The sequence below is a fragment of the Sorex fumeus genome, unplaced genomic scaffold, assembly GCF_029834395.1.
Source record: "Sorex fumeus unplaced genomic scaffold, SorFum_2.1 ptg000122l, whole genome shotgun sequence".
Taxonomy (NCBI): domain Eukaryota; kingdom Metazoa; phylum Chordata; class Mammalia; order Eulipotyphla; family Soricidae; genus Sorex; species Sorex fumeus.
In genome coordinates, this window is record NW_026606179.1 from 13,314,647 (window position 1) to 13,340,236 (window position 25,590).

Sequence of the window (25,590 nt, forward strand, 5' to 3'; positions counted from 1 at the left end):
TGATGCCCAGGGGTTACTCCTGGCTCTGCACTCAGGAATTTCTCCTGGCAGTGTTTGGGAGACCATGTGGGATGCTGGGGCTTGAACCTGGGTCTGCTGCGTACAAGGCAATATCCCTACCTGCTATACTATTGCTCTAGCCCTGAGAGAAACTTTAAAAAACAATCTCTAGGTATAAGTACCAGAAGGATCACTCCACAGCTTAGAAGTCGGCCTCACATGCTGGCGGAAAAGGGAGCTCAGAGAAGGGATCACGAAGTAAAGGGTGCTAGAAGGGTCCGCTCGGGATGGGAGATGCGGGTGGAAAGTAGACTATAGACCAAACGTGATGGCCACTTATTACCTCTATTGCAAACCACAACACCCAAAAAAAGAGAGCAAGAGGGAATGCCCTGCCATAGAGGCGGGGTAGGGTGGAGGGATGGGGTGGGAGTGGTGGGAGGGATGCTGGGACCACTGGTGGTGGGAAATGGGCACTGATGGAGGGATGGGTACTCGATCATTGTATGACTGAAACGCAAGCACGAAAGTTTGTAAGCCTGTAACTGTACCTCACGATGATTCACTAATAATAATCACTGTCACTGCCACTGTCCTCCCGTTGTTCATCAATTTGCTTGAGCGGGCCCAGTAACATCTCCATTGTTACAATTGTTACTGTGTTTGGCATATCAAATGCATCACGGGTAGCTTGCCAGCCTTTGCCATGTGGGCAAGATACTCTTGGTAGCTTGCCGGACTCTCCGAGAGGGGTGGAGAAATTGAACTCCGGTCGGCCATGTTGGCCACTTGTAAGGCAAACGCCCAACCTCTGTGCTATCGCTAAAAAAATCTCTAGGGCCTGATGAGATAATACAGCCAGCAGGGAAAACACTTGCCTTGTACACAGCCAACCTGGGTTCAATCCCCGTCATCCCATATGGTCCTATAAGCTCCACCAGGAGTGATCCCTGAGTGCAAAGCCAGGAGTAAGCCCTGAGAACCTCCAGATGTCTCCCAAAACCCCAAGAAGGGGAGCAGAGGGCCCCTGGCATCAGCCCACATTACCAAGTGGGATCCAGGGGCTGCTGTTAGGACACCAACATCTCCACACCCCATCACCTCAGCAACAAGTGGAAGAACAAGGCCCCAGACCCTCACATACTGCTTAGAAGGGTGTGAATTGATACGGCTTCTGTGGGTACTAACAGCTCTAGAAATTTAAAGTTGAGGGGCTGTAACAGTAGCACAGAAAGTAGGGCATTTACTTTGCACGTGGCCAATGTGGGCTCAATCCCCTGCATCCCATATGGTCCCCTGAGCACTGCCAGGAGTAATTTCTGAAGTGCAGAGCCAGGGGTAAACCCTGAGCATTACCGGGTGTGACCCAAAAACAAACAAAAACCCCCCAAACCAAACAAAAAACCCCAAAACCAAACAAAAACAGGTCACTGGAACTCCAAGGGTTAGAAACTCCACATCTATCTCCGGCTAGATTGAAAAGGCACATATAATTCACATTTTAATACAGGTGGGGCTGTGCCCCGGAGCCCAGGGCAGACCAGTTGGTACCTGTCACCTGGCCGCTCCCTGAACAAACTGATGGAACACAGGGTGCTGGTGTCTGGTTACCCCTGGCCGGGTCCAATGTTCTGTTTTAAATCTGCTGACAGTCCTTGGCAAGTTTTGAGCAAAACAGAACACAAGCAGCTTCTCTTTCTTTATGTGACAGCAACACTTCCTGGAAAATTTAGAAATTGCTGGAAGCTTGTAAGGCATAATTGTTGGTCTGCAGTGAGTTAGGTTCTGGCTTCTGACCTTCGTCCTTTTCTTATGTTTGGGGTGTCAGGGATGGAATCCTGGCCTTACACAATTGGAAGGCAAATGTTTCACCCCCGAGCTATATCCCAAATTTCTGTTTTTGATTTGGAGGTTGAGGGTGGTGGTGGGAACCTCCCAATGAATGCTCAGGGGTTTTGGTGTCCTGGGCTCAGTGATACTGGATCCAGTGTTGTTCAGGCCACCCCACTGTGCATGGAAGGGTGGTTGAGTGGCGGGAAATGCACCTGGGCCATCTGCAAGCCAGGCCTATGCTCCAGGCCCTTGGGCTATCTTCCTGCCCCCCCCCCCCAGAGCACTCAAGTGCTCTCTCTAGGGCCACACCTGGCGATGCTCAGGTGTTACTCCTGTGCTCTTTGCTCAGAAATTATCCTGGTGGTGCTTGGAGAGCCATATAAGATGCTGGAAATTGAACCTGGGTCAGCCACACGCAAGGCAAGTGCCCTCCCTGCTAGGCCATTACTCTGGTCCCTGGGCCTTCTGTTTTTTGAATCTGGTCTTAAAGCTAAGGGCAAACACGAGTGTATGTAGTGAGCCAGGGTCTGAGATAGGTAGGTGAAAACTTTGATATTTGTGGCCGGATCAACAGTTCAGTGGGTAGGGTACCAGGAGTAATTCCTAACACAGAGCCATAACCCCTGAACATCATTGGGTGGGACCCAAAGGAAAACAAAAAACTTTGTTATTTTCATTTGATTTTATTATTTGATGTTTATCATTTTATTTGAAAATAACTTAAGCCTCACAACACACACAGTCTGACAGTTGCGCCTGTCAACTGAAATAAATAAGATATATCGAGGAAACGGGCCCCAAAGCGGGTGCACAATTGCCTGGGAGAGCCGGCTGCTCAGCGACCATAACTAGTGGGCAGAGCCTTGGCAAGTGATATCCCCTTTCTGGCCTCAGTTTGCCCTGTCTGTAAAATGGAAAGGCTTGCAGCTCTCCGCAGAAAAATGGAGGTGAGGACAGAACCGGAGCATCCACAGGAAACAAGGAAACCACACCTGGCTTTGAGCTCCCTGAATGCCAGTTCTGGTTAGTGCTAAGCGCCCCTGGCAAGGCAGAGCTAACTTGAGGTAAGGATTGTGAAGGAGGATCCAGCTCCAGACCCAGTGCTTAACTATAGTGTGCACTTGGCGAGGCTCCTGCAGAAGGGACACAGGTGGCATTCTGGAAGACACGGAGAGAGGGTCGCCGTGGCCCTCCAGGAAGCACAAGGCTGCGAGAAGCCCCCAAAACTCTGGAGACTTCCAGGTTCTGGTCCCTCTTGGGACCCAGAGCGGGACCAGTGCGCCCCCTGCTGGAGGCAGCGCACACGGCAGCCAGAGGCTCGGGATACCAAAGCCCAGCTGAGATTGGAAGCCCAACCTGGCTGGTTCCAGAACCCGACACCCACTCTTGCCAACCTTTGCCTCCTACATCAGCCCCCAGGGTCTCGGAAATCCCGGGCAGGGCACGACTTCGAGGTCCGGGGCTGTGCTGGGTCTTGCAGGGCCACTTGACCTGATATGTGGCCTGTCTACCTGTGCCACCGTGGATGGCTGGGAACCAAATTGGTACCCATTGGATACGGTGGACAGGGCAGGAGGCCCAATAGACGTGGCTTCAGTCCCTAAATTCTCAACTCCTGCCAAAGCTGCACACGTCCTGGCCCCTATCCCTGGCTGGGTTCCTCGTGCCTCCCCGCCAGACACAGTGCGCTGGGGCCTTCATCCGCTTCCGGCCAAACTCAGCAGCGCTGGGTTGGGGTACTCAGGGTTCTCAATGACCCCGGGCCCGAACTTGAGTTCCAGGAAGCGTCGGTAGTTATTGGGCGCCTGCGCCACAAAGCCCGCGAAGGCCAGTGGTACCAGGGGCTGCAGAAAGTGCTCAGGGAACTCCACGTCCTGCCGGTGGTCCAGCCACGTGTCCTTGGTCATGACCCCGTTGCGTGGGTAGAAGGGCCACAGGTCCACGTGCAGGTGGTTGCTCTCGCTGTACTGCACGCGGAAAAAGTCGCCCTCCACCGCCTTCTCCCACACGAAGCCGCGCTCATCCACCACTGAGCCCGCCTCGGCCCCACGCAGCTGCTCGCAGTTGCCCACGTCCTCCAGGTAGATGCCCAGGTCCACGTCGTAGTCCCACGGGATGATGTCGCCATGTCGGGCCGCCCCCAGCAGCGAGCCACCCTCCAGCCAATAGCGCACGCCCGCCGCCTCCAGGACGCCCACCACGTAGCGCGCAGTCTCACGCAGGGCCCGCAGGCAGCAGGGCGGTGTCCAGCGCCCCTCATACAGGTAGGCGGGTGTGTCCCCCACCACGGTGCCAAAGCAGCGTGCGCTCTCCTTGCTGCAGCCGAACCACTCGGACCGCCCGCCGTCCCAGGTCACGAGGCGGATGCCCAGCGCCCGCAGCAGCGCTGCCCGGCGTGAGCGCCCCTCGCGCTCCGCCTTCCAGCGCGCGTGGGCCGTGGTCAGCGGGGGTTGGCGCGCTGCGGCGAAGGTCGTGTCCAGCAGCTGCACGGCCCAGCCGCGGAGTGCAGTCTGCAGGAAGAGGCCGCTGGCCAGGGGACGCGCCAGGGGCGCCGAGAGATTGAAGAGGTCACGGGTGCGCAGAAGCACCACTGCGTCCCCGTCCAGGGCGTCGCAGCGGCCGGCAGAGGGGGTGGTGCTATAGCGCGCCGTCCACTCGCGCACGCTGACGTTCAAACCCAGGCACCGTGCGGGGTTGGCCGAGGCCACGGGCGCAGCCACCAGGCGTGCCACCCCCGTCCTCAGCACGTCTGCCATGTGCTCCAGCTGCCCGGGGGTCTCAGCCCGCGCTCCGTCGGGCACCAGAGCTACGAACTCGGTGGACACGTAGGTCTCAGGGCGTGAGGCGGCGGCAGGCCGGTCCAAGGCGGGCTGGAGCAGCACCAGGCGGACGTTGGGGATGCGGGGCAGGGCCAGCGGTGGGTAAGGTAGTGTGTCTGCGGCTACCACCACCGGCTGGGCAGGGTCCAGCTGTAGGAACGAGTCCACCAGCTCTGGCACCGCGTGGTCAAAGGCCTCGAACTCTCGCACTAGCACGGTGACGCGGGGGCCGGCTGCGGATCCGTGGCGGGGCCCCCGGGCTCGTGCGCCCCGAGGCTGGTGCTGTAGCCATGAGACATAGAAGAGAACCAGGAGGTTGAGGGTGATGGCAGCCGCCAGGGCAGCCTGGCAGCGGGTGAGCCGCATGGAGCTGATCTAGGCCCTTGGGTGGGCACCCTAAGGAGAGGGCAATGCAAGAAGACATTTGTCAGTACACTACTAGCCCCCCCAAGGTCAGCCATTCCCTTCTGTCCTAGCTCTTGTCCTATTTGGTGTCTGAGCTGATTTCCCCTCCTCCAAGAAGCTTCCCTTGATTTCCCTTCCCAAGCCTGGGATGGACTGTTCCCTACCATTGCCTCCTCCAGGGAGCCAGCCCTGATTTATTCTTCCGACCCTCCTACACCCTAGCGCTGGCCTTCAGGCCCTCCCCAGCTGCTCCATCTTCACATTCTCAAATCCTAGGCCCTCTGGTCATTGCTTTCCAGATGGGAAACCAAACTGTTTGAGTCTGGCTTTGAAAGAAGCTCTTGTTTTATTAAAAAAAAAAAAAAAGGGCTGGAGCAATAGCACAGCGGGTAGGGCGTTTGCCTTGCACACGGCCAACCTGGGTTCGATTCCCAGCATCCCATATGGTCCCCTGAGCACTGCCAGGGGTAATAGCGCGCCTGAGTGCAGAGCCAGGAGTAACCCCTGTGCATTGCCGGGTGTGACACGCCCCCCCCCCAAAAAAAAGTACTGGGTGACCAAACCTAGAATGTACGTGCAAGACACCTTACACTCAGCTACATCCCCAGGGCTATAATTTTTTTCTTTTTTTTTTGTAAATTCAGAATATGGGTCAGAGTGATTGTATAGCGGGTAGAGTGTTTGCCTTGCATGTGCCCAACCCAGGTTCAATCCCCGGCATCCCATATGGTTCCCCAAGCACCATCAGGAGTAATTCCTGAGTGCAGAGCCAGGAGAACCCCCCCGAGCATTGCCGGATGTGACCCAAAGAAAAAAATCAGAATAATCCTGATCTGGGCCAGAGCGATAGCATAGCGGGTAGGGCATTTGCCTTGCACACGGCCGACCCGGGTTCGATTCTTCCGCCCCTCTCGGAGAGCCCGGCAAACTACCGAGAGTATTCTGCCCGTACAGCAGAGCCTGGCAAGCTCTCTGTGATGTATTCGATATGCCAAAAACCGTAACAAGTCTCACAATGGAGATGTTACTGGTGCCCGCTTGAGCAACTCGATGAACAACAGGAGGACAGTGCTATACAGTGAAAATCCTGATGTATTATTTTTTTTGCAGTGCTGAGGACAGAATGCAAGGCCTCACATGTGCAAAGTGGCACTACTTCCCCAGCTCAAATACTCCAATTTATTTATTTAGGGTTTGGGGGGTCACACCCAGTGGTGCTCAGGCATCACTCCTGGCAGGGCTTGGGAAGCCATGTGCCATGCTGGGAATCAAACTGGGGTCCCCACGCACGAGGCAAAGTGCCCTCCCCACTGTGCTACCTCTCTGGTTCTCCAACTTAAATGTTGACTTTTTGTCCCAGTTTGATCCCCGGCAGCACATATGGTTCCCTGAGCCCTGCCACGAGAGATCCCTGAGTACAGAGCCAGGAGTAAGCTTTGAGCACTGCCAGTGTGGCAAAAAAGGGGAAAAAAAGAAAAAAATAGAATGGTGGTTGCTGTGGGGATGGGGAGTGTGTGCAGTGAGGGCTGCAGGTGCCACTACCGAACTGTGCACTGAAAGGTGGTTCAGGCTGGAGAGCTCAGTGGGCTGAGCACAAGCCTAGCATGAGGGAGGCCCCAGGTTCCTTCCCTGGCATTGCACAGTGCCCTGAGTTCCACCTGATGTGCTCCAAAGATCAGCCAAGCAGTAACACACTGGGACTCCCACCCCCAGCCCCAGGCCTCCAATTATTGGCCAGCTCCTGTCTAAGCAGCTCCCAGGGGACACTCCCCCCCCCCCCCCATCTGAGTGGGAGGGTTTGCTACAGCACAGGAAGGGCAACTGTGATTTAGCAGCAGACAGAGAACAAGATTTCCTTAGGGGAGGGGGAGATGTTTGATCCCTTCCTTCCCTCCAGGAAAAGGGACAGCAAAGATTTCCCCCCCCCCCCCCCAAATACTGCCAGGAGCAACTCCCAAACACAGAGCCGGGAGTAGCCCCTGTGTACTGCCACATATGGAGGATGGGTGGTCCTGGTTTCCCTCCCCCCAGCACTGCCAGGTATGAACCCTATTTGTTTTTTTGAATTTTTGTGCCATATATGGCCATGCTCAAGGATCACTTGTGTCGGGTTTTGGGGGGTGCTTGGGTCGGCCATGTGCAAGGCAAATACCCTACCTGCTATAATTCTGCCCCGGCCCCATCAAGAATCTTCTTGTATTCCGACAAGGACAGACCTGGCTACAAGCCTTTTCACTGGAGGCACCGAGGTGTGTGTGTGTGTGTGTGTGTGTGTGTGTGTGTGAGCTGCTGGTGGCCATCTCAAAATGATTTGGCTGAAGGTCAGGATGGTTTTCCCAAGGACTAATGCCATGAAGATGTCAACACCTTCAGCAGCTCCTAACTGGAGAGACTATGCTTGAAGCAATTTATGCAGATTTACTTGCTTCATTTTCTTGTTAGTTTTTTTTTTTAGCTTTTTGGGTCACGCCCAGCGATGCTCAGGGGTTACTCCTGGCTCTGCACTTAGGAATCACTCCTGGCGGTGCTGGGGACTATATGAGATGCTGGGGATCGAACCCGGGTTGGCCGCGTCCAAGGCAAACACCTTACCTGCTGTGCTATGGCTCTGGCCCCTTGTTAGTATCTTTTTACCAATGAGGAAATGGTGGTGATGAGAGGGGAAGTCCCTTGCTCGGGGCCACAGAGCTGGAAAGTGGGGAGAACTTTCCAGGCTTTTATTTTTATTATTTTTATTTATTTTTTAATCTCTTTTTGTTTGTTTGTTTTTGTTTTTGGGTCACACCCAGCGCTCCACAGGGGTTACTCCTGATTCTGCAGTCAGGACTTACTCCTGGCGGTGCTCAGTGGACCATATGGGATGCTGGGAATCAAACTTGGGTTGGTCGCATGCAAGGCAAACGCCCTACACGCTGTGCTATTGCTCCAGCCCCTATTTATTTATTTATGAAATTACACAGTTTTTATTTGGAGGTTTTGAAGGGAAGGAGGGAGAGAAGGTGAGAGAGAGCAGAGAGCCCAAAAGAGAGCCCAGGCTTCTCTAAGGGCAGAGAGAGCCCTACATACATCCCAGCATTAGACATGAAAACATGAAAGTACACATCTCAAGAGGGGAGATGCGAGCTACACGTGTGCTCAGGCAGCATATGCGCCCTTTCCAGGCTTTTAATAAGAATGTTGGATCAGGATCTGGAGTGATAGTACAACAGGGAGGGTATATGCCTTGCATGCGGTCACCTGGGTTCAATTCCTGGCATCCCATATGGTACCCTGGAGCTCTGCCAGAAGTGATCCCTGAGCACAGAGCCAGGAGTAAGCTCTGAACACTGCCAGATGTGGCACGAAAACAAAAATAAAAATGTTGGGTCACACTTGATGGTACTCAGGAATCATTCCTGGAGGGGAGTCAGGGATCCTAAACAGTGATGAGATCAAACCTGTGTCAGCCGTGTGCAACCCAAGGACCCTACCCACTACACTATCTCTTAGGCTGGAGAGGGGGCAGGCACGATTTGACTTAAGCAGCTGTTGTTCAGGAACAGACAGAGCAATAGCATCATGACTTAGCATACCTGCCTCGCAAGCATACAATCCTAAGTTCAAATCCCTGGTGCCCCACATGTGCCAAGTGCAGCCCTGGCACCTTTGCTGTCTGCAATTCCTGGTCCCACAAGCAATTTCTGCAGCCAGGTGCACAGAAGACCCCAAAGAGGTTCTACCCCCCTCATCTAAAACGATGTGTGAGCACTGTGACCAGGAAGTATGACCCTGGGTGAACAGCTAGCTCTGTTGTGCCTCTACAAAGAAATTCCCAGGGAACACAAGTGCAAGCATCACAGCTCAAGAAGGTGCAATCCAGGGCTGGAGCAACAGCACAGCGGGTAGGGCATTTGCCTTGCATGCGGACAACCCAGGTTCGAGTCCCAGCATCCCATATGGTCCCCCAAGCACTGCCAGGAGTAATTCCTGAGTGCAGAGCCAGGAATGACCCCTGTGCATCGCCAGGTGTGACCCAAAAAGCAAAAAAAGAAGGTGTAATCCTTGATGAGCACTGGGGCCAGAAGTGTGAGCTCCATGGCCCGTGTGCAGAGTTGGTGGGCAGCCCGCTGGACACAGCCAAGAAGATGCCCTGGCACCCTCACAGTGGGGGCAGCAATCAAGAGAAAGGGAAAGGGGCGGGAAGGGAACCTGAACACAAAACCTAAACAGAAATGCTGGTTTGAGAGCCACGATTTAGACCCATAAGCGACAGCTTCTCTCTGGTCCTCAGAGATGCCTTCAAATCCCAATTTGGCACAGGAGTTAATTAAGAAAGAGATGAATTGAGTGCACGCTGTCACTCAGACCTGCCGTGGGCCCTAGGGAGGAAGCAGTCTGTAGCACAGGCTCTCCGGAGGGGCCACACCAGACACCAGCCAGCCGGCCAGCGTCAGTCTGCCACAGCGAAGAGCATTGGGAAAGGAGAAGGTGGCTCAAACAAGCTCTGCATTGGCCCTTCGGGCCCCGCAAACCCACAAAAGTGGACCCAGGTTCACTTAGGGCATGGGCTTAGCTGGGTCTGAGTTAAGATGGGGCTCAAGCTTCAGCAGCCACACCTGTAATCACCAAAACGAGCGCTCTGTGGGGCAAAGCCCCAGCAGCTTCTCTGAACGCTGGAGACATGAAGGGACTTCTTTTTATTTTTTTGTTTTTGGGCCACACCGGTGGTGCTCTGCACTTAGGAATCACGCCAGTGGGCTGAGGAGACCATCTGGGGTGCCGGGAATCGAACCTCCCCAGTGGCTAGCGCTTTGGCCTCACTGAGGGATTTCTTACCTCCTAGGGAACTGGCTGGTGGAGCTCCGGGGATCTGTTTCCAGCCCAGATCAGCTGCAGGGCTGAGAAATGAGAACCAGAAAAGACCCAATCAGCCCATTTTGCACAATCCAGCACAATGGGCGCTGACCTACAAAACGGGGGACTAGAAGGCTCAAGCGCTGTGACTCTGGAAATCCTAGAAACTCCTACCCCCCGACCCCTCCAGGCTCAGACATGTGAGAAAAGGTTGTCAGTTCACCTCAAACCGCCCCTCAGTGTCCAGAAAGGCGGGGCTGTGACAGCAGTGGTTACCATGGCAATCCTGCCTGAGACACACTCCACCCTCAGACACCAGCCTGCCCACCCCCTGCCTTGGTGGGCGGCCTCCCAGGGTCATGGCAAGGGGGTCTGCCCCCATTGCCATAGAAACCGGAGCTTGGCCTTGCCTTGCTTCCCTGAGGATGGTCCAGGCCCTGTATCCATAGCAACCGTCCTTTAGCAGAGCATCTCCTCTAAAGAAAGACACCTGGCTGGTTTGTTCCCTTGCCCTCCCCGATGGGAAAGGGGGAGATGGTAACCATGGCAATGCTGCCGGGAAGGAGAGGAGGGGGGGCGAGGAAAGCGGGTTTTCCTTATGACCCCTATCCTTGGTGGCAGTGGGGTGTTGGGGAGGTGTATCCTTTCTACCTGAGGCTAGGTGAGATTGCCATGGTAACCAGTGGGGGACTTGGGTTACCTTAGCAACCTCTTCCTGGTGCAGGGACCAGGGGTTTAGGGGTTCCATCAACCACAAAGGGGTGAGGGGAGGCTAGGGTAAGGTTACCATGACAACCGAGCGGGTGCGCCAGGAATCAGAGAAGCCTGCCCACCCGCCTCCCCCCCCACCTCCCTTCGGAGGTCGCCCTTTCTCTCCAGGAGTGACAGGACTCGCCAGCGGAGGGTCAGGAATTTCCCTGTGGGGCGGCACAGGTGGAGCAGGAGCGCAGGTCCTCCCGAAGTCCCCGCCGCGCCGGCCTCGGGTCTGGGGTGCCCGGTGGGGGGCGCACCCCCCATCCCAGCGCGCGCCTGGGTAGCCCCCGGGTGGGCGGGGCGCGCGCCCCGCCCCCGCCCCGCAGGCCCCGCCCCGCCCCGCCGGGCGCGCGCGTGGGGGGTGCGGAGCGGCCGCGCAGGCGCGCGAGGCTCAGCGGCGCGCGGGCCGGCCCGGGCCTCCATGATGGAGGAGCGAGCGGCCGCCGCGGTCGCCGCCGCCGCCACCTCCTGCCGCCCGCTCGGCCCCGCCGCGGGTCCCGGCCCCACGGGTGCGGCTCCCCTCGCCGCGCCGGCCCCCGGCCCCGGCCCCGGCCCCGGCCCGGCCGTCAAAGGCGGCGGCGGCGGCGGCAGCCCCGGGCCCCCGGCGGGGCCCGAGCCCCTGAGCCTGCCCGGGATCCTCCACTTCATCCAGCACGAGTGGGCGCGCTTCGAGTCCGAGAAGGCCCGCTGGGAGGCCGAGCGCGCCGAGCTGCAGGTGAGCGGCGCCCCGGGACCCCCCGGCCCCCCGCCCGGCCCGGCCCGGCCTCACCCGCCGCCGCCGCCGCCGCCATCTTGGAGCAATGGCCGCCGGGACGGCCGCGGGGGGCGGGAGCCGGGGCCGGGAGCACTGGGGCGGGAGCAGCGGGCCCGGAGCACCGGGCCGGGAGCCCCGCGGGCGGCGCAGGGGAGGGTGGGAGGGAGCCTCGGCTGCGGGCGGGAAGAGGGGGTGTGGGGGGCTCGCGGGGACGGGAATTTGGGCCCCGCCCGGGGGTCCCGCCTGGGCTCGACGCCGGGGCTGTGTGCTGCGCCGCGTCGGTGAGAAAAGGTGGAGGGGACGACAGGGGGGCTTCCCGCTGACAAGGAAACTTGGGAGAAAGCCCCGGCAGCCTGCCGAGTGCAGGGGGCGTCGCCGGAGTGTGTGTCGGGGGGTCTGCACGGGGCCAGCCAGACGCCCATCCCGGGGAGGAGGAGCTGGAGAAAGGAAACTCCAGTTTGTGGGGGGACACGGGCATTGGGGCGCGGCCCGGGACGGAGGTGCGTGCGGGGTGTCAGGTGGGAGATGCCTGAGCCCGACAGGTTGGGGGCAGGGGGCTTGGGCTTGGACACGAGGGAACCTAGAAGAGGGAGAGTGAGGGGAGCGTTTTGGGGGGCATTGGTAGAAGGGGAGGATGTAGGAGCAGGCACTTCAGGGGGACCCTGGGGGATGCACTTTTTTGGGGGGGACCCCATGGTGTGGGGCAGCTGGGGAGAGAGATGTGCCCTGGGGTGCTGTTGGGAAGAGCCTGAGAACTTGAAGAGAAGGACTGAGGGGTGTGGGGAGGGGAGGCACAGGACCAGAAGTTGTGCCCCCCCCTCCCCTTCTGGCTTGGAGGAGCGGCTGGCTGAGGCGGGACTTGAGTAAAGAGCCGGCGAGAAATTGGTTTATGGGATGCATGACGAGAGCAACCCTCCCTCCCATTCTTTCACACCCGCACAGTACTGGGGGGTTGGGGTGGGAGCCCTTACGTAAGTGCCCCTTCCCAGCCTGCCATCAGCTCCTGCATGCCAGACCTTTGTCCTTGTCCATGGGAATGGTGGTGCCATTTATTGAGCAGTTATTACATGCCAGGAGCACTAAGGTAGCACCCAGTGGGGCCCGCCTGCCTTCAATCCTGGCAACATTCTGGAAGGGGGAACCGTCCCCTCTCCCTCGCCTTCTTGAATAACTAGAGAGATAGAAGTGGAGGACTCCAGTGATCACTGGTGGGGTTCAGGGGTTGGTGTGGGTGCTGTGGGCAGCTTGTCCCCCACTGCATGCCCCTTGGCTGGCACAGATGTTCCCAGGAAGCGGCAGCCTCAGCTCATCCAGGTTGTCACACCAGATCAGGCAATCAAGTTCATGGGGGTGCTCCTGGTTACTCCAGGATCACTCCTGATAGGGCTCAGGCGACCCTCTAGGATGCTGGGGATTGAACCCAGGTCGGTCACATTCAAGGCAAGTGCCCTCCCTACTGTGCTCTCTCTAGCCCCTATTACTATTCTTTTTATAGTGCCAGGAATCAAGCCCAGGGCCTCAAGCATGTGAGGCAGGTGCCTTCCGGCTGAGCCCCTTTCCTACCTGGAGCACGTCCAGCCGCCTGGGCGTGGCCCTGCCTGCCAGTGCCCTCACCCCAGCCATCACGGAGCCTTCCCTGAGAGGCTGTATCAGGTCCCAGCTGTGCTGCTTCTCTCTCCGGGGGCCCTGCTCTTACCCTGAGAGGAGCTGGTGCAGGGGGCACCCACATGGCCCCTCTCTGTGCTTAGCCTGTCAAGATTCCAGGCCCATAACCTGGGCATGGCTGTTCCTGGGGGTGAATTTCTGGTTCCCCGGGATCCCCAGTGTGTAGGAGTGAGGAGAGAATGATGCCCCATGAGGCCCCCTGTTGTGCCGTTATCTCACACATGCCCACACACCCAGACCCCTGGCCAGCATTCTGTGCCCGCTGCCCAGGGCCTGTGTCTGGCCACGCCTCCCCTAGCAGCCCCAGGCACTCTTGCTGCCATTGAGAAGCTGCTTTCACGGCAGGCAGGCAGCACTGCTGGGGACATGGGGTGGGGGGACTCTCCCAATGCACATGTGCCCTGGCTTTTCCCGTCAGGGAGGCGCCTTGTCCTGTGTGAGTGGAGAGCGAAGGAGAGGCTGATGATGGTTTTTCATTGTTTTTTTTTGTTTGTTTGTTCTTGGGGGCCACACGGCGGTGCTTGGGTTACTCCTACACTCAGGGATCACCCCTTGCGGAAGTTGGGGACCGTATGGATGCCAGGGATTGAACCTGTGTTGGCCACATGTAAGGCAAGCGCTGGGCTTGCTGTACCATCTTCCTTACCCCCAGGAGAGACTGATGGTAGGATTAGCTGCACCAGGGCCCCCCACTTTATCCCCCTCACCCTACACCTCCTTTCCCAGAGCATTGCCCGAATTTTTCAAGTTTGTCGCTCATGAGATGCGACATGACCTGTGAGATCTGCTGCGCCCCACCCCGGGCCGGGCTGTTCTGGTGAACCCTCAGCCCCCCGGCTTTGGGGACCCTGCCAGGAGGCAGCCAGGATTGGAGTGGGGTGGAATAAGCAGGCTGGAGACAGTTTGGGGAGTGTCCCAGAAGTGGACGCTGCGGTGACAGAAATTCCCTGGGCAGAGAGCAGGCCCTGCAGATCTTGCACAGACAGTGGGGTTCAGGGGGACCTCCCTGGGGCCCAGGGGAGCCTGGGGGGAGGGGGTCAGGGTCCTGCCCGGCACATTCCTGACAGAGGAGTGGCAGGGAGAGGTGGGGAGCATAGTGACTGCAAAAGAGGGGCTAGCTGTCCCCTCCCACTTCCAGTCTCGCCGGGGTATTAGGAGCATCCCTGGCAGGTGGCATGGAACTTGAGAAAGGGGGGGTGGGCACCAGATGGGCTCACGTGGGGAGCCCGAGGGGAGGCCACAGTGGCTCCCCGTGGTGCATGTTAGGAAGTGTGTGGCTCTGCCCAGCCTGGCCAGTGGTGTCTGGTGGGGACAGTTGTGAGGGGCTGGAGGCGCCTCCACTTCCCCTTTCAGCAGGGTCCACAGACCACCGAGCCCTGAGTGGCTGCTTCTCTGTTCCTCTTGAGGAGCACCAGGAGAGGGGACAGTGGGGCACAGAGGGCTGGAGAGTCTGTCACCATCGGGAGCAGGGAAGCCCGGGTGGTGGTGGGAGCTGGGGTTGGCCCCGCTTTGCCCCCCAGACCCAGAGGCTCACTCAGATGTGCTTGGTGCCATGCAGCTGCCGCTGCCGCTCTTGCTGGGGCTCCGGGACTTGCTCCGCCATCACCTCTGCCCCCCGTGTTGAGGCTGGGTGCTGGAGGACACAGGGCTGGTGACGGCGCCTCTCAGCTCTGCGTGCAGGAGGAGGGTGTGCTGCTGCCACCGCGTCCCCCTCTGGCAGCCGGTGTCCCTCCCCCACAGGCCCGGCCCACGGCCCTGGGGTCCTGTCACCATGATCACTGAACTCTGGTTTCTTGGGTGACTGAGGGGAGATGCCGCAGGTGGAGATTCAGACGCCAGAGGTGTTATTCTCCTGTCAGCCTGCAGCTGTGGGGTCCAACCCAGGGCCTTGCACTTGGGCTGCCTGTGTGAGTGGTGCTGACAGGCCCGACCCTTCTCGGAGGCAGGTCTCGTGCAGCACTGGCTCTTGTGGGCCGCAGTCCCGAGCCCCTTCGACCTGAGTGCTTATTCAGGGTGCTTCCTCCCGCAGCCAGTAACCCATGGAGAAGTGCACAGGGTCCTGCTGACCTGCTGGCTGGAGGAGGGTGTCGCGCCTGAGGTGGGGTCGGAGGTTGCCTGTCCCTAATCTCTGACCCATCTAGGCCTTCCCTGGTGTGCTGGGTTTTCTGCTGGCCCCTGGGTCAGGGCAGAGAGGGCAGTGGGGGCAGGGCAGAGAGGGCAGTGGGGGCAGCCTTGAGCTTCACCCCTCGCTGAGTGCAGCTGGACACTGGCTCTGGGAAGGCATGGGATCCCCTGCAGCCCCAGACCGCCCTCCAACAATAGTTCTGGGCGGCTTACGCCTGTGGGTGGCTGACATGACATGGTAGCAGCGGCCCTGGGTTGTCAAGACTTCCCGGGCTGCAGGGGCCCCACTGTGGGGGTCGGGGCAAGGCGCTGATGGAGCCACCTGCCGGCCGCCCACTGTGTCCCAGAGTGCCAGAAGTTGCTTCCCACGCGCAGTTCTCCAGAGACACGTGCTCAGAGCAGAGCGCCCACACCTGCCTGCCACCCCCTGCCCGCCGCCATCAGGGGCTTCACGCCATGCGGGTGAGGGGACCCTGTGGGCCTGATGCTCTCTGCTGTGCCCCCTCCACAGGCTCAGGTCGCCTTCCTGCAGGGGGAGAGGAAGGGGCAGGAGAACCTGAAGACGGACTTGGTGAGGCGGATCAAGATGCTGGAGTATGCACTGAAACAGGAGAGGTGGGTGCCAGGCGCGGCAGGGTGGGGGTAGGCAGCCTGGGGGGCTGCTCCAGGTCCCCAAGGTGACCTAGTCCCCTCCCTCGGGGTGGTTTCCTGTTGGGGGCAGCTGAACTGAGGAGGAAGGGGAGGCCCTGGTGTCGTGTGAGTGCTGTCCGCCTCTCCCCCCCTAGCTCCGCCTCCATTACACTTGTTCTTTCAGGGCCAAATACCATAAACTGAAGTTTGGAACGGACCTGAACCAGGGGGAGAAGAAGCCGGAGCTCTCGGAGCCAGGTGTCCCCTCAGCCCTTGGCAGGGGCTTGTCCCACCGGTGCCCTGCAGACAGGATGGGGGTGGGGGCGGTGAAGGACACTCCTGAGACAGAAGGCCCTGGGGAGGGGTGCATGGTGGTATGGGCTGGGGCTGCCGGGCTGGGGAGGGCTCCAGGCCAGGTGTGCAGCCATGGGGAGGGCTCCAGGCCAGGTGTGCCCGGGAGGGGAGGCGGCTGGGACAGGCCCCAGTCTATGACAGGTCACTGCACACCCGAGCAGTGGGCAGCGGGGAGGCCAAAGGAGGGTTCAGAAGCCTCCCAGGAAGGCACTGCGCCTGCCTGACTGGGACAGGGCCAGGCTGCCAGTCTGACACCCTGTCTCTGTCCTGCAGTCTCCAATGGCCCCGTGGAGTCCGTTACTCTGGAGAACAGCCCGCTGGTGTGGAAGGAGGGGCGGCAGCTCCTGCGACAGTGAGTGGGGACCTGTGGGCCAGAGGGCAGTTTGGACACATGGATGGATGGGGACACACACACACACACACACACACACACACACACACATACACTGGAGGGCAGCTTGGATACACGGATGGGGACACGCATGCGTGCGCGCACACACACACGGCAAGTGTCTCAGGGAGACTTGGGAAGCCCAGGGAAGCTTACAGAAATACTCAGAAGCACCATCAAGCCTCCCTCCCAGGGTTTCTGACCCCTGGAACTTTTCTGGCACCTCTGATTGGTTCCCCCAAGGGTCAGTGTGTGTGGGGGGACTCCTTCCCAAGATTAGGTCTCAGGGTCAGGACAGTGCTGTTGTTCAGGGCCGTGCCCACTGCCTGTATAGCTGAGTTGGGCTATGTCACGGGAACCTCAGCCCTGCCTGGGTTTTCCTGTGCACGGCCCCCTTACAAGGATGCGAGTGCCCCCTAGGGTGTGAGCCAGTGACCCTGGTCTATATGCCCACAACCCTTGGGGGTGTGCTGCCTCAGTTTCCCCAGATGACACACAGATACAGAAGGCAGGGGGGTGTCACACAGTGACTGTGGTCGCAGATAGGTCACACCAGACCTATATCCCGGCTGCCCCTCAGCGGGCTTTGTGGTTGTCTGCTGGGATGTAGGACGGCGCCCAGGGCACTGGGGTAGGGCAGCTATGCAGATCCAGGAAGCCCTGAGGGAGTGGGCCCCCTCCCTGGACCTTTGGGGCCACCCTGTGTGAGGTGTCTGCTCGAGGGTGTGTTCCCGGCCCAGCTGGCTGAGCCTTCCAAACTGCAGGGGTAATAGGGGCGGGCAGGAGACAGCCCGGCTCCATTCTAGCAGCCCCCACGCTGCCCGAGAACCAGGAGTGACCCTCGAGCATCATAGGATGTGGCCAAGAAAAGAAGCAACAGGGGCTAGAAGGTGCTTCAAGAACTTGCAGGGCTCGAACCCAGGGCTGTGCACACTCTGTCATGGTCAGGACTTTCCTGCTGACTGGGAGGCCCGTTGGCTCCGTGAACAGGCATGCTGCCTACTCTGAGGCGGCTCTCATGCCCCATGCCTGGGCTCGCTCAGGGCTGCTGGGTCCCCCAGTACTGCCTGAGCAAAGGTGGTGCATGGTGTTCTGGAACCCCGTCTGTGGTTTCTGCTCCTTGCTTGAAGGTGGGGTGTCCTTACTGACTTATTACTGTCTTGAGCCGCACCTGGTGATGTTCAGGGCCTGCCCTGGGCTCAGTGCTCCAGGGTAACTGCTGGGGTGATGCGCCCCAGCCAGCCAGGTGAGTTCCCAGGCCTCCACTCTGTGTCTGAACCAGCATTTGAGGGGCCAGAGGGACAGAACAGGGTCACGGGGCTCGCCTTGCTTCGGCCAGCCGCGGCTCAGACCCCAGCACCACAGAGGGTCCCTCCAAGCACTGCCAGGAGTGATCCCTGAGTGCCCCCAGCATGCCCCCCAAATCAGTAGAAAACAAGCACTGTATATGGGCAACACTTCGTCTTCCTGGAGCTAGACTACCCTGGTGGCCTGGTCGTCAAGGGTGGTCTTGTGCCTCGGTTTCTTCCCCACCACCCGCTGCTTGGCCCCTGCACAAGAAGTCTGGAAACAGATGATTTGGGACATGCCTGTCCAAGGCGTTGGTCACACCAGGCTGCTGCTCTGGCAAGACTGCCGCGGCCGCGCTGACCCTCTGCTCTGCCCACAGGTACCTGGAGGAGGTGGGCTACACTGACACCATCCTGGACATGCGCTGCAAGCGAGTACGTTCCCTGCTGGGCCGCACCCCGGAGCCCACTGAAGGGGGCCCCCGAGCCACGCCTGGCCCTGGGGCGCTGAGTGGCGGGGAGTCCCTGCTGGTGAAACAGATTGAGGAGCAGATCAAGAGGTGAGGCATGGCGAGCTCTGGTGAGCAGGCACGGGTTGGTGCTGGGATATGTCCGGGGTGGTGAGGGGGAGGACGTGGAGGGGAAGGGCCAAGGGAGACTCGGGGCCATTCTTGAGTTGGGCCAGCTGTGGTGTGAGCAGGCCCAGTGGGGGCCTCAAGGCAGGACTGACGCCCCCTCCCTGTCGGGGCAGGAACGCGGCGGGCAAGGACGGCAGGGAGCGCAGGGCCGGCTCAGTGCTGGAGCAGGTCCCCTTCCTGCAGAGCTGCGAGGATGAGGACAGCGATGAGGATGATGAGCTGGACAGTGGACAGCACAAGAAACAGCGCGTGAAGGTGCGCGTGGGGCCCCGGGCTGCGGCGTCATGCGTCTGCTCCACCCACGCAGCTGTATGGGCTTCATCTCCTGTTTGATGAGCCTGCAGGGCCCCCCAACCCCACCCCTTGGGTCATTTCTGGTGACCTGGGTTCTGCACCCCCAGGGGCTTGCAGCACCCCATAAATATTGACAGTTGGGATGCATGAGATGCCAGCCTGTTGCGTATCTCAGTTTGTGCACGGGCCTGTTCCCCACTGGTGTTGGGCCACTGCCCACCGGGTGACTTCCTGTGCCCCCCCTAACTTGGTCATCATCCGTGTGCATTCTGCCTGGCCTGCTCCTGCACTCAGCCCCCCCACCCCTTTTCCTTCCTGCCGACCCCACTGGCTGGGCAGAAGCTGGGGGTGGAGGAAGAGGAAACCGCCTTACTGGGGCCAACTCCCCTGCCCGGGAAGGCGCAGTCCCAGGAGCCTCCAGCAGGGGTAGCACCCTTTAGGAAGGGGCTGGTGGGACCCTGGTGAGTGTCCCCTGAGCCTGGCAAACGCCCCCTGACTTGGTGGGTTTCCTCTACACCACAGCTGCCGTCTAAGGCCTTGGTGCCTGAGATGGAGGATGAGGATGAAGAAGACGACTCAGAGGATGCCATCAACGAATTTGACTTCCTGGGCTCAGGAGAGGATGGAGAGGGCCCGGCCGATCCGCGGCGTTGCACAGGGGACGGCAGCCACCATGAGCTGGGTGAGAGTGGGTGCTTGTGGCTACTCACAGCCACACAGCCATCTGCAGCTGCTTCCTGCCCCAGTTCCCCACCGGACGGACACGCTTCCTGAGCTGAGTGGCCTGCGCGGCACGTCCAACTCCTTGCCCAGGAAAATCCCGGGGGATGCACAGGGGCCCCCTCTTCCTGCAGCAGGGCCTCCAGGCTTGCAGAGACTGCTGTTTGCGGGCCTGGGAGGGGCAGGGTGAGCTCCAGGGAGGGCAGGGGCAGGGGCAGAGGGTGCCTTCCTCCCGCCCAAGTCACTGAGCTGTGAGGGCCACGGTCATGTGGCAGCTGGGCCCAAATCCCTGGCAGGAGAGCGCCTGGCTCCCTCCCTAGCTAGGGGGGCCACACTGTCTCTCACTCCCACCCCTTCCCGTTGTGGCTTCTGCTGCGGCAGCTCACTCAGGCCTGGGCCTTGCCCCTGCAGAAAGCCGGCGGGTCAAACTCCAGGGAATTCTGGCCGACCTGCGGGATGTGGATGGACTGCCCCCCAAAGTGACAGGCCCACCCCCCGGCACACCCCAACCCCGGCCGCATGAAGGTATGAAGCTCCCCCAACCCTAGGCCCTGTCCCCAAGGGTTAGCAGAGGGGAGGTCAGTGAGACACTCGGCCTGCGGCCTCCCTGTCCTGTCTGTCTGTCTCTGTCTCCCTTTCTCTGTCTGGCCTGCCCTGTCCGTCTGTCTCCCTGTCTCTTTCCAGCCGAGATTCTTGATCTTGTCCTCTCCGGCCCCCTTTCTCCCTCCCTCCTCCTCTCCCCGCCTGTCTACCCCCCATTCCGCCCTCCCTCCCCCCACCAGGGTGCTTTGGCTTCTCCCCAGACGTCTTCATCATGGACACTATCGGGGGCGGGGAGGTGAGCCTGGGGGACTTGGCGGATCTCACCGTCAGCAACGACAACGACCTCAGCTGTGATGTAAGTGCATGAGGGTGGGCTGAGCTGTGAGCCAGCAGGCACAGCCCCTTCTGGAGGCCTGGGGGCCTATTTGAGGGGTCCAGACTCCACGGGCTCCTCTCCTATCAGTGGTGTTGGGCTCATACTGGGTCCCTCAGAGCTGAGGCACCGTTCACCAGGGGGCGCCCTTCCCCGCCCGGCCCCACCTCCTGCTCTAGGGCCCCTCTGCCCGGGCCACTCTCAGGCCACCCCACCATGTGGCCCCTGCACTTCAGTCCTGCCCGGGTCCCCCAGAATCTCACACAGCTCCCGCAGCTCCCGGCATGGGCCTGGGAGGAAGCACAGGGAAGAGTTCCAGGTCAGGGGGCCCTCGAGCCTGGTGGGGATGGCACAGACACCCCCCTTCAGGCAGTGCGTTCCCCCGCCCACAGCTGTCCGACAGCAAAGACGCCTTTAAGAAGACCTGGAACCCCAAGTTCACACTGCGCTCACACTACGACGGCATCCGCGCACTGGCCTTCCACCACAGCCAGTCGGCGCTGCTTACGGCCTCCGAGGATGGCACACTCAAGCTCTGGAACCTGCAGAAGGCGGCTGCTGCCAAGAAGTGAGGGGCCTGGGCCTGGCGGGCGGGGGGCGGTGGTGCAGCAGGGAGGGCAGGGCTGGCTGACTGTCCCTCTCCCCCAGGAATGCCGCGCTGGACGTGGAGCCCATCCATGCCTTCCGGGCCCACAGGTAGGGGGCTGACGCTCTGTGGACTCATGACCTGCAGTTTTGGGGCCCCTTTGCCTGTTGGGAGAAAGAGATGCTGGAGCTGCCCTGTGCCCACAGGGGCCCGGTGCTGGCCGTGACCATGGGCAGCGGCAGTGAGTGCTGTTACAGTGGTGGTGCTGATGCCTGCATCCGCAGCTGGAAGATTCCGGACCTCAACATGGACCCCTATGACGGCTATGGTAAGCGGCGGCACTTGCTGTGCTGCGTCAGAGGCTCCTGCTCCTTGCAGCCTGCCCTGAGGAGACCAGGGAGTTGCTCGGGAAGCAGGAGGCCAGGGAATTTCCCAGGCTGGAGGCCGAGGGCTCCGGCTCTGATGCCTAGTCCCCCTCAGACCCCAGCGTGCTGAGCCATGTCCTGGAAGGCCACGGGGACGCCGTGTGGGGCCTGGCATTCAGTGGCGCCTCCCAGCGCCTGGCATCCTGCTCGGCCGACGGCACCGTCCGCATCTGGGACCCCAGTGGGAACAGCCCCTCCTGCCTCTGCACCTTCCCCGCAGCCAGTGGTGAGTGCAGGGTCAGGGCTGGGGCGGGGAGGACTCTGGCCCCGGTCCCCAGAGCCCAACTCCAGCCTCCCCTCCCTCCCACCCACAGACCACGGCACCCCCACCTCAGTGGCCTTCGCCAGCACCCAGCCTGCCCATGTCGTGGCGTCTTTCCGCTCGGGCGATGCCGTGCTCTACGACCTGGAGTCGGCCAGTGCCCTGCTCACGCTCGAGTCCCGTGGCAGCAGTGGTGAGGAGTGCGGGCATGCCGGGCCTCAGACCCTTACCCCATCATCTGCGTCCCCTTTGACCTGTGCCCCCCACCCTCCAGGCCCGATGCAGATCAACCAAGTGGTGAGTCACCCCAGCGAGCCCCTCACCATCACCGCCCATGATGACAGAGGCATCCGCTTCCTGGACAACCGGACCGGTGAGCCCCCCACGCCTCCCCACCCCTGTCCCTGCTGTCCTCCACTTGGCCGGGACTAACTCCCCCCACCCCACCCCCAGGGAAAGCCGTCCACTCCATGGTGGCCCACCTGGATGCCGTCAGCTGCCTGGCCGTGGACCCCAATGGCGTGTTCCTGCTGTCGGGGAGTAAGTGGGCTAGTGGGCATTTCAGAGATGGGTAGCCGGGCAGTGAGCCACCGTTTCCGGGTGTCCATCCCCTTCTTCCCGCCGGCATTCCCCTCTCTCAGGCCCCAGGGCTTAGAGGCAGGCTGGACGCACCCTGGGCCAGCATAAGGGACAAATGCCCCCCCAGGCAGCCAGACTCGACTCTGCAGTGCTCAGGGTTCTGGCCGGGGCAGGAGGGGACCTGGGCAGTGGCAGAGCAGAGGGTAACCGATGCCGCCCCCAGGCCACGACTGCTCCCTGCGCCTGTGGAGCCTGGACAACAAGACATGCGTGCAGGAGATCACGGCACACCGCAAGAAGCACGAGGAAGCCATCCACGCCGTGGCCTGCCACCCCAGCAAGGCCCTCATCGCCAGCGCGGGCGCCGATGCCCTGGCCAAGGTCTTCATCTGATGACTGCCTGGCCCTGCCCTGGCCGCCAGGCAGGCTGTTGGCCAGGGAGCAGGGCCGGGCCAGGGGCCTGAGGTGAGAGTGCAACCTCCTCCTGTTCCTGTACTCCCAGAGGGTGGCCTCGGGCCCTGTGCCACCTGCACGCAGGCTCTGATGCAGTGTCCCTGCCTTTCTGTCTGTGCAGGTGACTCCGGCTTCCATGCGCCAGCCTGGGCCTGGAGGTGCTAAGGGCCAATCCCCCTGGCCTGCCCGTCTCCAGCAGGAAGCCTGGGAGCTCCCTGTCTGTGCTAGACCCTGACTCGGGTTCTGGGCTGCCTTCCCGGGGCAGCACAGCCAAGGCTGGGTGTCCTTGGGGATCCGTCAGCTTTTCCAAGACGCCAGAAGGTGCCAGTTTCTCTTTGAACCCCAGCTCTCCTCCACCCTCTTGGACCTGGGTGGGAGCTGTGCTGGGCAGAGCCCAGATGCCTGTTTGGGGTCCACTGGGGAGCCACGGAGCCAGCCGGGTGCCAGGAGGGCCCATCACTGGGCAGCCCTCCGCCCCTCGACACAGCTTTCTTGACACTACCCGGTGCCTCCGGGCCAGCAGCTGCTGGGGGAGCGGCCAGTGCTCGGGGGGCGCCACCTTGGCTCCCCCAGGGCATAGAGGGTGGAGGGGGGTCCCAGGCCCCTGCCTCCCTGTATATCTGTATAAATAAACGGGATTTTAATGGAGCCCCCTCCCCCATGTTATCACTGTGTGATAGTCCGTCCTTTCCTGGCCTCCACTCTGCCTCTATTTATTTCATTCTTTTGGGGTTCCACCCTGTGCCCTTGGGCCCCCCTTCCTGGTTCCTGTTTATAAGCCCTAGCCCCTGGATTGTACGTGAAACTTGTCTCAATAAACCCTTTGGAGTAAGATGGTGCCCAGCCGTGCTGATTGGGGGGCCCAAAAGAGGGGGTGGGGTGGTCCCAGTTTTGCCTGTGGAGAGTGGGCATTTGAGGGGCTGGTTCTATGGTAAGGTATCAGGGGCCCTCATGCTGGCAGGGTGTGGATGGGAGGGCGGAAGTGGGGGCACAGGACCGAATCTCCACATGCCCTTCCTCCCTGGCCCTAAGCATCCCCAGGGACCGCCCCCACACTCGGGGCTGTGAAGTGATTTGGCCTTGGCCCGTCACCGCCAAGGGCTGGACCCTTGGCCTGTCACCCCTTTGGGCTACTTTCCAAGTCTTCAGGCCCCTCAGAAGTAAGTGGTGTCACCTACATATCCCAGGGCCTGTGCTGTTCTCCCCAACACCTGCCCCAACTCCCCCATTCCTGTGGAAGGGGCCAGCTCCTGGCGTGAGGTGGCACCTCACCTCAGGTCATCCCACCTCAGGAGAAGGTGGAGGGGGGCAGGGGGCTGCTGGATAACGGTGCCTGGCCAGTAGCCACTCACCCTGCAAAGCCCCAGGGCTCTGAGCAGCTTCCCCAGGTGGGCTTCGGGTTTTCTCTACAGCCTCAGACTTCCTTCCCGCCCAGCAGCCCCCGGATGTGGTGACGGAATTGTTACTGTACCAGCCGCAGCCGCCTCCACCAGCTTCCCTGGGCCTCTTGGTGAATGGTCTGTGCAGCCTGGCCCCTCATCGAGGGGCTGGGTGCTGGCCAGTCTCACGGCTTCTTCCTAGCAGTGTCCAGCTTCCTATGTGGGAAGGATCCAGTGGCCCCTCAGATGGGGGCGGGGGGGGGTTGGCAGGTCAAGTCTGCATGCTCCTGGAGCCTGAGCAATAGTGCAGCAAGTAGGACGCTTGCCTTGCACGTGGCCAACCGTGTCCTGTCCCCATAGGGGCCCCTGAGCCCAGCCAGGAGTGATTCCTGACCACAGAGCCAGGAGTAACCCCTGAGCACAGCCAAGAGTGGCCCCCCAAAAAAGTCCACATAATCCAAGCATTTAGGATTTGGGGGACTAGCCAGCACTCTTGCAAACTCTCGGGCATTCTTGCTCCGCCACTGAGTGTCTGTCCTCTGTCTTAAATAGCCACGGCCATGGAACTCGGGTGCCAGGCACCTTCCCACCATCTCATTAACTGTCACGAAGACCTCCCAGACCCTGACGGCCGGTCGAACGCATGGAGAAACTACTCAGACTCCTGGGCGCCCTGATCTAAAACAATCACGCCCAGTAGGGCGCGCGCCAGGGTCCACAAACAGTGGAGTAATCTCGCACCTCTGAAGGACCAGGGCAGGCCGGCCCCCTTGCAGTCTTTCCAGTCCCCTTCCGCCTGTTTACCCTCCTACCAGCCGCAGGCATCCCGACCAGCTCTGGTTTTCAGGGTATGGAAGCCCACCCTGGGATTCTCTCCGCTCTTCGCTCCCCTCTACCTGACCTGGGCCCAGCTGCCCTGCAAAAGGCTGTGCGCACACCTGTGGACTCGGCTGGGGGGCACCTGAGACCTTCTTTCCTACGCTTTCCCCTGAGGGTGGTCGCCGAACACTGGTCCGAACGGACGTGCCCCCCCACCCCGGTTCCTTAAAGGGCCAGACGCCTCCGCAGCCGGGCCCCGGCGCCCTGGGGTGCGGCGCGGCGATTGCGTGACCACCTCTCCCGGTCCAGCTCCTTGAGGAGTTAACTTTCCAGACCCGAGTGTGCTGGAGAGTCGGAGGCAGGGGTGGGCAAAGGGTCAGTGCCGCCTGTCCGCCCCGAAGCCCTCACCCACACCCCCGACCGAGGCCCAGACTCGGGCCCGCCCTCCCCTTCCGTCCCGGGCCCCTCGGGAGGGCCCGCCCCGTGACGTCACCCAGGCGGGCGCCGATTGGTGGGCCGCGCCGTCGTTCCGGACACTTCCTTCTGGGTCTCGGCCGCCGAGGGAAACTTTGCGAGGGGGGCGATCGCGCCGCGGGCGCCGGCCGCCGGGCAGCCCAGCCGGGCCTCCCCACCCGCCGCCCGGCCGCCAGCAACGCCCCTGCTTCGTGG

General features: G+C 60.7%; 2 protein-coding genes across 3 annotated transcripts; one reads left to right on the forward strand and one right to left on the reverse strand.

Annotated features, from left to right (window-relative positions):
• Window positions 1-2,509: 2,509 nt before the first annotated feature.
• On the reverse strand, window positions 2,510-10,758 carry FKRP (fukutin related protein). The gene is made up of 2 exons (XM_056137083.1): window positions 9,873-10,758; window positions 2,510-5,048 (listed from the first exon to the last, which is right to left on the reverse strand). The coding sequence occupies exon 2, from the start codon at window positions 5,016-5,018 to the stop codon at window positions 3,531-3,533; it is 1,488 nt and encodes a 495-aa protein (XP_055993058.1). The 5' UTR covers window positions 5,019-5,048; window positions 9,873-10,758; the 3' UTR covers window positions 2,510-3,530.
• A 291-nt stretch (window positions 10,759-11,049) lies between these two features.
• STRN4 (striatin 4) lies at window positions 11,050-22,756 on the forward strand. Of its 2 annotated transcripts, none has more exons than XM_056137074.1 (17): window positions 11,050-11,358; window positions 15,698-15,801; window positions 16,001-16,074; window positions 16,444-16,522; window positions 18,231-18,410; window positions 18,602-18,743; window positions 19,305-19,464; window positions 19,914-20,027; window positions 20,285-20,400; window positions 20,811-20,986; window positions 21,067-21,114; window positions 21,211-21,332; window positions 21,485-21,655; window positions 21,744-21,884; window positions 21,966-22,064; window positions 22,145-22,231; window positions 22,494-22,756. In XM_056137074.1, exons 1-17 carry the CDS (start codon window positions 11,065-11,067, stop codon window positions 22,661-22,663), a joined length of 2,277 nt encoding a protein of 758 aa, XP_055993049.1. In that variant the 5' UTR covers window positions 11,050-11,064; the 3' UTR covers window positions 22,664-22,756. The 2 variants fall into 2 exon arrangements, with proteins under 2 accessions (XP_055993049.1, XP_055993050.1); XM_056137075.1 differs by having other exon boundaries at window positions 20,306-20,400.
• Window positions 22,757-25,590: the final 2,834 nt, after the last annotated feature.

Coding starts and splice junctions, on each gene's coding strand:
- FKRP (XM_056137083.1), bottom strand. CDS start 5,018: ATGCGGCTCACCCGCTGCCAGGCTGCCCTGGCGGCTGCCATCACCCTC.
- STRN4 (XM_056137074.1), top strand. CDS start 11,065: ATGATGGAGGAGCGAGCGGCCGCCGCGGTCGCCGCCGCCGCCACCTCC. Junction 16,075..16,443: donor GCCGGAGCTCTCGGAGCCAG/GTGTCCCCTCAG, acceptor TCTGTCCTGCAG/TCTCCAATGGCCCCGTGGAG. Junction 21,115..21,210: donor CATGCCTTCCGGGCCCACAG/GTAGGGGGCTGA, acceptor CTGTGCCCACAG/GGGCCCGGTGCTGGCCGTGA.